This window comes from Syngnathus leptorhynchus, chromosome 1 (assembly GCF_054491065.1).
Source record: "Syngnathus leptorhynchus isolate UIUO chromosome 1, UIUO_Slep, whole genome shotgun sequence".
Classification (NCBI taxonomy): Eukaryota; Metazoa; Chordata; class Actinopteri; order Syngnathiformes; family Syngnathidae; genus Syngnathus; species Syngnathus leptorhynchus.
In genome coordinates this window covers 21079830-21092506 of record NC_141195.1, presented here as the reverse complement: position 1 = coordinate 21092506, position 12677 = coordinate 21079830, and the positions used below count along the sequence as shown (strand labels likewise).

The 12677-nt window shown below is 42.6% G+C and overlaps 1 protein-coding gene across 2 annotated transcripts in view; it reads right to left on the bottom strand.

Annotated features, from left to right (window-relative positions):
* Positions 1-479: 479 nt before the first annotated feature.
* The window catches only part of LOC147062651 (lysine-specific demethylase 6A-like), a 22167-nt gene continuing 9969 nt past the window's right edge, over positions 480-12677 (bottom strand). For both annotated transcript variants that reach the window (XM_085921810.1, XM_085921899.1), the window contains 17 exons: positions 8354-8485; positions 8188-8259; positions 7997-8098; positions 7218-7616; positions 5980-6839; positions 5658-5787; positions 5000-5105; positions 4674-4879; positions 4510-4568; positions 4192-4266; positions 3956-4104; positions 3736-3850; positions 3456-3643; positions 2717-2858; positions 2479-2605; positions 2013-2183; positions 480-1565 (listed from right to left, as the gene is read on the bottom strand). In XM_085921810.1, the coding sequence (XP_085777936.1) occupies positions 1536-1565; positions 2013-2183; positions 2479-2605; positions 2717-2858; positions 3456-3643; positions 3736-3850; positions 3956-4104; positions 4192-4266; positions 4510-4568; positions 4674-4879; positions 5000-5105; positions 5658-5787; positions 5980-6839; positions 7218-7616; positions 7997-8098; positions 8188-8259; positions 8354-8485 (3063 nt within the window). In that variant the 3' untranslated portion in view covers positions 480-1535. The remainder of the gene's footprint in view (positions 1566-2012; positions 2184-2478; positions 2606-2716; positions 2859-3455; positions 3644-3735; positions 3851-3955; positions 4105-4191; positions 4267-4509; positions 4569-4673; positions 4880-4999; positions 5106-5657; positions 5788-5979; positions 6840-7217; positions 7617-7996; positions 8099-8187; positions 8260-8353; positions 8486-12677) is intronic.

The window sequence follows — 12677 nt, the reverse complement described above, 5'->3', positions numbered from 1 at the left end:
TAATTACAGTAGCTCATTGTATTCTGTTGTAGGTGCTCAGCTGAACATAAATAGCAACAACCGCCTCCCTTTGACAACCAATGGAGCTCCAGCATGCCATGGTTCTCATCATTCGTGGGTGGATGTTGACCTCCCGTTCTTGGGATACCCCATGCTTGCTCAGTAGTCAGTGTAGATCCTGTGGGGCTGGCAGCAGCTACATCTGGCTACTGGGTCTCCGTTGGGCACCACATCCCTCTGAATCCTTTCCAAGATGGTTCCAGGTTGTTCTCATTTCTGTGGCTCCTGTTCAACATATGGAAGGTTTGAAATTGTCAATGCTCATGCAATTGAGGGAAACATTTGGGTAATTTCTGGACCTGGCATACATTGTAGGACTCTGTGTGTCAGTCTACAGCTACATTGTCTGCTGGGTTTCAGACATTACTTTAAAAAAGCGCAGTTGGCTTTGTTAGTAAAATACATGTCCTATATTGTAGGAAGCAGAGGCAGATGATTTGACAACTTTGTGTTTATTGACTCATAAAACATTCTTCAAACAATAAAACAAATTTAAATGTTTGTTTCTGTACAATGCTTGCTAAGCAATTTTATTTATATATAGAAAATGTAAGAGGAGTTGTGTTAAAATGACAAAACCCCTTCAAATTTAATGGCAGGTACTCTGGAAAAAAATAACAGCATTCCATCAACAAATATTTTCAAGCAATAAATATGTATTTATAAATAGTGTAAATTTACATCAAGATTAGAAACAACAAAACAATCACAAATTAAACTTTATTTCATAAGTCTATGTGCAACCCATTTTCTTTGTGACTTGGCTAGTATATTTTAGATTTTTTTAACTAGATTTTTCTTTTTTTTTTTACTTACCTAAGAAAAAACAGTTGGAAAAGAACAAGACAAAACAAAAGCGGAGAAAGAAAACAAAATCACGTTAAAAATTTTGTGAAGATACCGAGTCTCAAAATAGCATAGACAAAGAGCAGGCTACTGCCCCTTAGGAAAAATGAAGACATTCAAGGGAAATTGTTAAAAATTAAAAGCCAACGCCTCGATGCAGAAGAGTGAGAAAAAGGGGCAATAAGGTGGTCAAGTCAGTAGTCTTTTAAGGGTGGTATAGCCAGTTATGAACAGTTAAATATCTACAAAACATTTCATCACGCATTAAAAGAAACGCCCCCCCCCCCCCCTCCCCCCATATTCCTGCTCCAAACCATTTTTGATTAAGTCTTCCACTGAAATGGGCTGAGCCACTGTCATTAAAGAGGGTAGAGGAAGAAACAGTCCTGTGAGCAATCTTGGTGCTGCCCCCATTTTGGGGGGGAGGGGGGTGGACCAAATAGGTTGCATAGACAGACACACGCAGTAGCCTCAGCCTCCAGCCGTCCATGCGGGGAGAGGGGTGGTGGCAAAGGTGTAGAGACGGCCTTGGCGTTCCTGAATATCAGAAAGGGGTCCGTGTACATAGATGTGTGTTTTTTTTAAATTGGCTTCACGTTTCCGCTCCAAAAGTCATGGGTCTCCTAATGTCAAGATGAAGATGAATGAAGAGGAGGGGCCTATGAAGGGGTGAGATGAAAGGAACAAACAAGCTCGTTAGTAAATCAGAATGAGATTTACACTTTTAAGTCTAAAGGCACAAAGTGATCGTGTTAACCAGTACGCCGTCGAACTGCCCCTTCTTTTTGTTGTGTTAAAAAAAAAAAAAAAAACATGGCATGTATGGCCTTTTTTACACTAGTGGTCTGTCATGTGTACCGCATTCTGAACATCTATCGCAGTCATACTTTTTTCATTCCACAACACATTAATCAATAAATATTACTGTTAAAATGTATTGCAATGAATCTAAAAAAAGGTTTTCTTCCATCACAACATAAGACACTTTTGATGGGTTTGGACTGGTTAATTCCCACAACCACATTTCTTTTTTCTTTTCTTTTTTTTCTCTTCAGCTCCACTCACTGATGCGCTGAGTCAATTATGTAACCAATAGCTGGACTTACTAATGCAAACTGATCGTAGACCTGCATGAGGTCCTCCATCCTGTGCTGCTCCAGAACCACAAAGTCATCCAGTGTGGCGCTGCCTTTGCGAGCACAGTCCTGGCAGTGGACCACATACTGCTTCTTGGACAGGAGCTCACGGCGTACAAATAACAGGTTGAACACCTCAACCTGTAGAGCATGCAAGGTACACAGACAAATGAATGAGAAAGGAGCTCAACCTATACAGTGCTGGTCTAACTCTAAGTACCAACCTAAAGTCATCCTATTCACACAACAATAATAAAAATGATGGTTTCATAGTATATTGCCTCTGACATTGGTGCTTCAATACCTTTCTGAAAAAATGTATTAAAATTAACCTATATTAAGATGAGAAATGATTACCACAGAGCAAGCCAAGCTGCCATAGGATGTTTCCAGGGCAAGAGGTGACAGTGGTTCAAAGTAGCACACAGTTACAAACCTCACAGATGGTGCAGTAGTGGGCCGGTTCGTCTCTGGTTCTGTTCCTCAGAACTGTTTCTTTGCCAGCTGTCGCTAATGCTTCCTTCACCCACTGGCACTGCTTCAGCGTCCGCAGCAAACAGTACCTGTGAAGAATGCGTCAGATGGGAAGGTTCCGGTCAACACACTGTTTAAAAAATAAAAATAAAAATCAATTGCAACGGTAGGGCAGTTAAATGTGTGAAAGACTGACTCACTTGATCATCTCAAACAACTTGTGATCAGACACTTTAATGTTACGTGCCATGTTCCAAGACAGATGCACCATAGGAACCATGGATTTCACACTTTGGAGCTTATTCCACTCATAACGCTCCACTGCCAACTTGTACTGATGGGCTTAAAAACACAGTCAAAGGAACATGTCAAAAAATGTAACAACCAGAGGCGGTTGCACAATCCTATTTTATACTTTTGTCTATTTGATGTTAATGCTCTGATTAGAAAATAAGCAGCCTTAGAATATTCAAGTTAGTATTGGAAGTTTTTTGGGAGGTTTTTTCAAATCAGTGAGTAATTATATGGAGGACTTCTTAGTTTTACTTGAATCAAACTGATCTTAGGTACTGTTAAGTACGATTGTTGGCTCTCTGGCAACTGCAGTAGCACATCAATGTTGCACATCAGCAGCGTTGTATTAAAAAATTGCAGCTGTTGAGTACACGAGAAAGAAAGAAAAAAAAAGAAGGGTGCCAGTCATGTTTGTAAAGTAACACCACGTAGTTAGGAAATGGAGGCCAATCAGCTGAAAAGGTCAATGATCAGCTGGAAATCATGAATGCCATTTCAAAAGGTTGAACCTTATTAGAGGCAATTTTCTTTCACGAAGGTTAAACTCAGCTAGAACTGCTTGCGTTTTGAATAAATGAATGAATGAAAAAATAAAAATAAATAGGGGGCTTTGTGTTCTTTCAGAGTGCCAATGAGGCCCCATACCTGTAAGGGGTCCGACATTCCAGGCAATGTTGTTGCACCAGCCAATGGCCTGCACCCAGTGGACAGTGCCCGTGTTGAGCCATACCAGGTCACCAGGGCGCTGGATGAAGCGGTACACGGGCACATCAGCCTCATACAGGTCCTCCAAGTTTGGCCACCATGAGCCCATCAGAAAGTTGATATTGTTCCTGAGGGTGCAAGTGATAAGAGCAAAAAAAAAAAAAAGTTTAAAGTGTTCACCCACTGCTACTTGAAAACAAAGGACAGAATAAGGCCTTACTTTTCACAGAAGTTGCTCATCACACCCCAGTAGGCTTCTGGTACAGCAAACCATTCACAGTCTCCAGGTCCAATGTTGATGTTTACTGCGCAGAAATTGTTGTGCTCCTGGTGACCTATGGTGAATTAAAAAAAAAATATATATAACAAATATTCCTGAAAATATCCATAACCTCCTTGGTCTGGAAAATAGTAAACATGGTCCATTTGGTTGAATTAACCTGCTATTCGGCTCCCTGGGACCTTCATGTACAACTGAACAGTGTTCATTCCAAGTATGGTGTGGCCCACGTGGCTGAGCAGGTTGCCAGCCGATACAACACGAGCAAACGCTGGGAGTTTACTGAGTTCTTGGAGCTGCTGCTTCCATCTGGTGGGAGGAGAGGAATGTGTCTTTAAAACCAGATCAATTTCAATCAAGCTACAGACTAGCTGGAAAAATCACAGTCACACTTACTTCCTTTCGTCTGACACGTCGATGTTTGTTCCGAACTTGATGTGCTTTAAGGGTCCTCTTCTTTTGCGCACAACACTGTCAAATCACAAGCACATACTATTTTCAATGACTCTGGCTAAGTCAAACATTATACAAACTACAATTATATCACAGTAACTTAAACAAGGATGAGAATGACAAATTCAATGTAAATGACATTAAAATGGGTTACAGTTTTGCGTTTATCTTGAGAATGGTAAATTCGGTCAGAAAAAGTCTAAAAAATTCTCATTCCTGTTGAAAAGAAGTTTTTCATATTTAGTTTCCAATCTTTTGTACCTCTCAGCAGCTGGCTCTGCGTCACAGGGTTCCTTGAGTGCTTTTTTTTCATTTTCCTCCTAGAAAAAAACAGACATTTGCATTAAATATGGCAGCCGATATTTATTCTTATCTTAGTGAATGAAAATGATGATTCTTCTTGGGTGTGCCATCTTGTCACTGACCCGCAGAGACTCCTGGAAAGAAGCAGCCTGATATTGCGCATACTTGGCGATGGTCGTATGGGCTCGAGCACTTTCGCAACGCCACATTTTCTTGGTGCCCGTCACATCCCAGTTCTCATCCGCAGGTTGTGACAGTTGAGTCCACACTTCCACCAAATGCTCTGGGTTGGCCTCAACCAACGTCTTTGTGGAGAAAAGGCCCAGGTCTGCAGATAACCATCAAATCCAGAATAAAAACTAGATGATAAATACAATCTCTTTCGGTTGGCTGTAGCATGCACATGTCGTGGTGTAGCACAACATCACAACGTCATTTCAATATTTACCCAGTTTGAGTGCTCCAGCCAGTCCTCTGATGACAGTGACAGGATTGGAGGGATTTGTGCAGAACTGGTGCAATGGTGGAAAGAAAGCATCTCTCTTGTTTTCCAGCTGGTTCAAAAAGAAACAAAGATGTCAAGAGAAAAAAGATGATTCTCAGCGTTCCAAATTATTACGAACCCAAGATTTGGGCAAACATCTACTGGCCTTTTTGTGGAAGTTTTGGCTAATGTCATTAGTAACATTATTGGGGTACTGCGTTAAAAAAGAAACTTAAGTTACAAAAGTAACTTATTACCGTGATTTCCTCTTTGGGCAGTAACAATGTAATTGAAGAATTTCTACCAATGGTAATATTTTTCGTCATTGTTGTGTATTTTTCATGACATCGAAGAAAAGGATCGAGGACTGTACATCGAGGACGGATAAATCAGTAGTTAGTTACAAGCCTATTTGTCCATATTTTCTTCGTGCTGATGTAATCCAATCGTCTACCACACAAGGGCGCCATTTGTAAAGAAAGGAGAGGTTCTTGTTCTTTTCAAAGCTTCCCCGCACGAGTGACCAACATTAGTGTACAATATTAGAATGCCTATCGATATAGGGATGAATCATTTTGTCCATATTGCGAGACGGGTCAGGTGGAATATTTCTGCTACTCACGTATATGCTGGGAGTTGGTGGATTGAGCTTGTCTTTGGGCAGGGCTGGCGAAGGAGGAGGGGGCAGCCGTGGCGGCGGGCACTTGTCGAGAAGGATGCTGCTATTGGAAAGCCCATTCTTGCCCAGATTTCTGCAGACACAAATGCCGTCAATTTTATTGCGTAAAACAACAAAATAATTGTTAACATTGTATGATGCAAAATATCTGCATAGCAACAGTGCCTCGCAATTACATAACTATTTCTGCATGCTTTGCCAACCATTAACTACCACTGGAGGGAGCTATTAGCAAAAGAACATTAATGTTACGCAATTGTCTCACCTGCAGGCCTTCAGCACGTCTGTGGAGCTAGGGTAGATTGACACCGATGATGATGAAGATGATGACGATGATGAAGACGAGCCATGGGGAGGCGTGGCCTTGAGACCAGTGACAGCAGGTGGTTCAGCCTTGATCGGGCTCTGAGAGTCCTCAGAGATTCCCCCTTTGCCGTTACCATTGACGGCCGGTGCGGTTGCTATAGGTGTGGCGGGACTATGGCTGCCTGTCTGTGTGTGTTCCAAACATTTGGGCGAGGGTGTGGCCGTGGATATGACAGAGACAGGCGAGGAGGCGGCCGAGCTTCCCTGTGTGTTGGGGGTTGAGGGCAAGCCCACTGGGTGGATGTTGTTGACTTTATTGGGAGATGTCGTTGATACAGTCCCTTTTGGCTTTCCCTCACCCCCCTCCACCTCCCCTGCCAGCAGGGCAGATAGTCTTGGATTGTCTGCGCTAAGGCTCTGCTTTTCACCACCTTCTGCCACCTTGCCATCTTCCCCCAGGTGGCTATTATAAGCCAGGCTGTCAGACTGCGCCACTTTGCCGTCTGCTGATGTCAATGGCGAAGGCACCCTGCCCTCAGAACTGCCATTACCAAGGGATGCGGTCACAAGGGTGGCTGTAGTGTTGCCATCTTTGGTAGCGGACACATTGGGTGCTGCCCCACTTGAGGTAGAGGAAGGGGCAAGAGAGGGAGGGGATGGTAGGTGGTTGTGCGCTGGCTGTTGCTGTGGCGTTGCAGCGTTGGAATGTCCAACCTGATTGTTGGACTGTGGGGGAGCAATGGAGCTGGGGGGATGCGGGTGAGAGGTGGTGCCCTCAGTATTGGAGCCCGCAAGAGGAACGGATCGCTTCTGCAGCACCTGAAGGAAGGGTACAAGCACTGATTAGACCACTAGAGGTGGGCAGCCAGTTCAGTCACCACAGCGCCAGCCCACCAACTCATTAATCCGGTTACACTGATTGTTGACAACTTTAAAAAAAACCAACATAGAATTGCTATGCGTTTGACAAAACGCCAGTTACGGACATGGCAATGTTGTTCTCTCACAATTGATTTACATTTGTGGAGTTGTCCTGGTACCAAGGGATTTACATTTCCATCTGCTTTGTGAAAATAATTAATTTCGGCTTTGAGTGCCACAGCTCAGACAGGCGAAGGAGAGTGGAGGAACTCGGCCCACGTCTCTTATAACGATTGGGGAAGATTAACTCCGAACTGCAGCAAAAATGTAACTTACCTGAGAGGAGTTAAGGTGCAGAGGGTGTGGCGTGGCGTCCTGTGTTTGCGTGCTTGTGCAGGTGTGAGGTAGCAGTGCTGCGTTGCCGCTGCCGGCAGGTTGAAGATAAGGCACATCTCTATTGGGCCCCGAGGCTGTTGGCCCCGGCTGATTATTATTATTACTACTACTACTGTTACTACTATTGTCCTCCACAGGAAGGGAGACTGAATCTGAGTGTCTGTGTGCCCCAAAACCCACAGGCCCATTGGCCAAAGGTTGAGGGGGGCACAGTGGCCGATGAGGTCCCAGATGGGGCCGCGTGGGATGCAGGCTGGGATTAGGGGATGGGAGGCAATTGGCAGTGGGGCCATTGGGGAAGGAGGGGCGCACCTGACCTCCTGATGTATTCTGCCGCATCTACAAGAGGAATGGAAGATACCTTGAACATTCATACCATACATGTGTGATAGATGAGTAGTCTAGCCTGACCATAACCTTCTGCTAGTGTGGATTGCACAAATGCACAAGTCATTATTTTTACTTGGGCTGCTACAAACAATTCTTTTGCTAGTGGACTAATCACTAACATCAAATGATTGATGCACATTTCTGAGGCAGGGCAAACCTGAACCAACAAACGAACAAACCAATCGGCAAAGAGCCGCATGAATTAAAAATGCATTGATAATCGTTTTATAATCGAATCGTAGACCCTAAATCGTAATCAAATCAAATATTCAGGGGCCCAAAGATTCCCACCCCTAGTCCGGCCTAATCGGGGAGTCTTTAATTTTTACCTGATGCTGCTGCATCACGGTGAACTGAGTTTCCAGCTGCTCCAACATCTGCAACTGTGGAGGTTTCAAGCTGGCTCGATTACTCCGTAGCTGTTCCAATAACTGCAGAAAATAACAGTTAAAAGAAAAAAAAGAGCTGGGACCAGAGGTGACGAATAAAAAAATTGAATGGTGTAAGTGCAATGACAAACCTGCATCTTCTGTGGAGAGAGGTACCAGTTAGGAATGGGCTGCTGCACTGGATTAGTGACCCAGGAATCTCCCTGTTTATAATTAATGGAATAGTCCACATTAGTCACACTAACAGGCAGCGTCAAAGAATAAGTAAAAGCGAAGACTTATAGCAAAAGCGTTTACCTTGGGGGGGCTGGAAGCTCGCTTCCTCTTGGCTGGGCAAGACTGGTCGTCTGCTTGGCCCAGTGCGGCCACGTGAGGAGGCAGAGACTGACCTGAACCGCCACCCTCTGCAGCGTGGTTGGGTTTACAGGCCTGGAGGACGGGAGAAAGACGGGGGGGTAGCGCAGGCAAAATGAAACAAGGGAAGAGTAAAGAGGAGGGAAACATAATGAAAGACAATTGAATAATGGTTAGTAGGGTTTAAAGGGGTGACAGAAAGACAAGTAGAGAGAAAAAGATGCAGAAAATGGGTAATTAGGGAGGAAAACAAAATGAATCATTGTTTAAGTAAGCCAAGAGAAAATACAAAGCCAAGCAGAGGATTGAAAGAAAGACAAATTGGGGGGAAAAAAAGAGACAAATGTTGACATTGAAATAATTGTAACATGTTTAAATGGTGCTAAACCCTAAACTATCATGTTTTACTGAAGCATCGCAGTGCCATAGTAGCCCTGGGTAGAAAAGGGAGTTTTGCTTCCAGAAGGAACCAAATCGGAGCTGTTGCAATGACACAGCAAATGGACCACATGCATGACAACACCCAGCGGGTACGAGGTTATGCTAGGAACGGGTTTTCCGGTGTCCATTAGTTTCTGAAATTTGACACTGATGGAAGGTTAACATGGGGTTGTGTAATAGCTATAGGGTAACAAAATGATTGCAACCTGTAACATATATTTATATCATTACAGTTGACCCCCACTATTTGCAGAGAAAAAGGACCAATGTGATGTGTGAGACTGTGGTTTGCTGCCCGCCATGTTCAGCAATTCAACTTGGCTTTTTATTTTATATTGTATATAATAAACTTGACTTGTATATTCTAATATGTTGAACAGTGACTTGTTACTACGAAGGAAATGATAAGTTTACATTTGCTGAGACATTGTCCCCATTGCAACAACAAATGCGTGATTGTCAAAAGCTCCATATCTCTCTTTCTTGCTCCATCCCTGTTCAGCGGATGGTGCTTGGCTCCGGTCCCGTGAATAAAACCCTGCTATCACCAATCGACGATCACATAATCAATGCAAGACACTACCAAGCTGTGATAAAATTGATCCCACCAGGAGTAAATGTACACACGTGGGATTTTGTCCTCGTGTGTACAACTCAGTTAATGAAAGAAAACCCCACTAAAATAACTTGAATCTGACAAAAGTAGTAACATATAAAAACTCTATGAAAATGAACAAGTGGAAATCCAACACTGATTCTGAACTGTGGTTCAACAGAATTATTTTAAAAAGTTAACTCATGAAACAGGGCTGGATAAAAATGATGGTACCCCTGAACATACTAATATGACCAAAGAGACATGTTAAATTAAGGCTAATTTGCATCACTGGTGTCTACAATCTCGTAATTAGTCAGTGGGTTTATATATAGGGCTACAGGTAGCCACCATGCTGTTTGGTGACATGGTCTGGTACCACAGTCATCATGGACCAAAGGAAGCCAGGGAAAAGAGTTGTCTTTGGATATTAGAAAGAACATTATAGAGAAGCATGTTAAAGGTAAAGGCTATAAGACCATCTCCAAGCAGCTTGATGTGACAACTAATGATGGGCAAATGGGTTCATGAATTCTTCGTTGTTGTGTTGACTTAAATCTCTAGATGGCACTCTCTGTTCACCGAAGGGTTGAAAGCCCACCGACTTGCCATTTCTTAAAACCTTCATTTTAAACAAACATTGCCACCTAGAGGAGCCAAAGAATACAACAAGTAGTTCATGAAGCTTCATTTTCCCAGTCACTGACTTCCATTGCATGTATTATTTAGAAACTTAAATAGAATAGAATACAGTAATCCCTCCTACTTCGCGGCTTCAACTATCGCGGCTTCGCTGTATCGCGGGTTTTCAAAAATGCGTAAATTAATTATTTTATCGCAGAAATTTCATCATTTCACGAGGTTTCGCGGCCACTTGAGTTTCTTCATTTTCCTTTAATAATGATAGCTTACGTTTAAAAGTCGTTTTCTTGTTTTGAAATGAATAAATTAAAGAGTCAGTACAGTATACTTTATCGTCACATGTGACTTCAGGGCGTTCTCTCCACCGGCGGTGGCCTTCATCTGGACATAGCGATACACTGTTAGTCTCGTCGCTAAGTCATGAATGCGGAGCGCACAGTCCATTGATATGAAAGTCCCCTAGCAGCGAGCTGGTTGATGTCAGCGATAAAAATAGAATATCCTGTTTTAGAAAGCAGTTTAAGTGTTCTGAAGTGTTAAAATTATGGCTCATACTTCAAAAAAATCTAGTTTCTATTTCGCGGAAATTCCCATTTCGCGGGTGGGTCTGGAACGTAACCCCCGCGAAGTAGGAGGGATTACTGTATATGACTTTGTCATTGTGCAAAAAAATAAGGTATTCTGCCAGAGGGGGCAGGCACCACTGGGAGCAATTCAGGGTTCATTGCCTTGCTCAAGGACACTTCTACATAGTCACCAGGGATGAGGTTTGAACCTACAACCTGGAAGTTGGGAGACAAACACTCGACCACTGAGCTACACTGCCCATCCATGAGACTGTAGAAAAATCTCCCAAGATGTGGCCGCAGATGGAAAATTGATTATTTTATCAGATTCAAGTGGTTTCTCTGAGCATTGTGGGTTTTTCTTTCATTACCGAGGGGTACCAACAATTTAGTCCGCGTGTTTGTATATTATTACTATTTTGTTACTGGTTGTATTTTGTTTTTATTTGTACCTCTATTTGGTTTCAGTAGCCCATACAATAAAATTAATAGTTTTTCTATTCGGTTAATGTTCAATCTGTACAAACACTTTGTTATCTCGATAAAGCCCAAAATTGAGCGGTTGAGTGGTGTACATGAACGATAAGTACTGTGAAGCTGAATGGCTCTTTGGGTTGGATATGGCTCCTTAGATGATTGCGTTATTTGAATAATGGTAGAATGTCTTAAGGTTATGCATTATTCACACCAATTTGATGCAATTTAAGCAGATCGCAAGTGTACTTCAAAGACTTTCATGCCCTCAGACTACATTAACATTCAGTCAATAACCCTTTGAAAATCATAATATTGTCAGTATTCAAGTTTTTAAAAATCATTCACACCTATGCAAAACAAATTAAATAAGGTTTTTAATAACCTATTTTCTAACAAGATATTGTGTGATGTGAACCGTGATCGGGTTACCAACAGGTTGCCAAGAGGAAGTACTCTAGCGAGCCCAACTTGAATAATTGTGCAAGCTTTGGCTGATTTTCAAAACACTAGAAATACATAACCAGGAGAAAACAATCATGGCAAAACTCATAGGTGCAGAAAGAAAAAAAATCGCACTTGGAGCAAGGAGGGAAATGCGGCTGCTTAATTGCTGCGGTGAGTGACATGAATGTGTTTGATTGAGGGTAGAAAGTAACAAAGTCCATGTGACGACATTTGGATCGGATTACTGAAATGTGGAAGTAACGGTCATGTCAATGGATTTGTCAAATAAAAATTTTGACCTTAACCCGCTAATATGTGTACATTAGCACCCCAAAAACAGAATTAATGTGTGTGTGCATAGAGTTCAATGAATGCATTAAACAGTACCATAGGTACAGCTGCCCTATAAAAGAGGACTAGTGTAAATCCCCATTATGTCATCACCAGAATTGTTACATTATTCTCCCTTCAGATTCTGAAACATGAAACACACACTTTATGAACATTGTAAATTGATATATGGGGATCCTTCAGACCCAGTAAAAAGACCTTAGGTCAATAACACATCAAAGCGCAGTCCAAAAAAACGCGTAATCAAATACTAGAAGTTCCTATTGTGAAACAGTTAAGCGGCAGTAGAGTATGAGGGGCCCTTATAGTGGAAAAAGACTGGAGGTTGGAGGCTGAACCAATCACAACCTTGTCACAAGATCAAATGCGTGTGAGAATCATGATAGCAGCCGCTTGACTTTTAATCAGTCGCACTGTGCAAATGATCAGGAGCAATTTGTCGACCAACATGTTTTCCACCTATATCTTGTTCGGGTGGTGAGGTGAGGGAGTGGGAAGATTAGTGTTCAATTTTGGCGGCAAGAGATGGATGGAACCGATCGACTACTGGAGAGAAAGGGGGTGGGAGGCTGAGTAACACTTGGCTAGACTCCCTCACCATCTAAACAACAGGCGCTGTGAACCAGCCGTGACCTCCACATTACATTTGGAGGTGCTATCCCAAAACGGTTTTGAAAGAGGCCAGCAGTGGCAGGGATAAAAGATTTTCAGGTGTATAGATCTTTGTGGGTGGTGGAGCTCAAGAACAAGT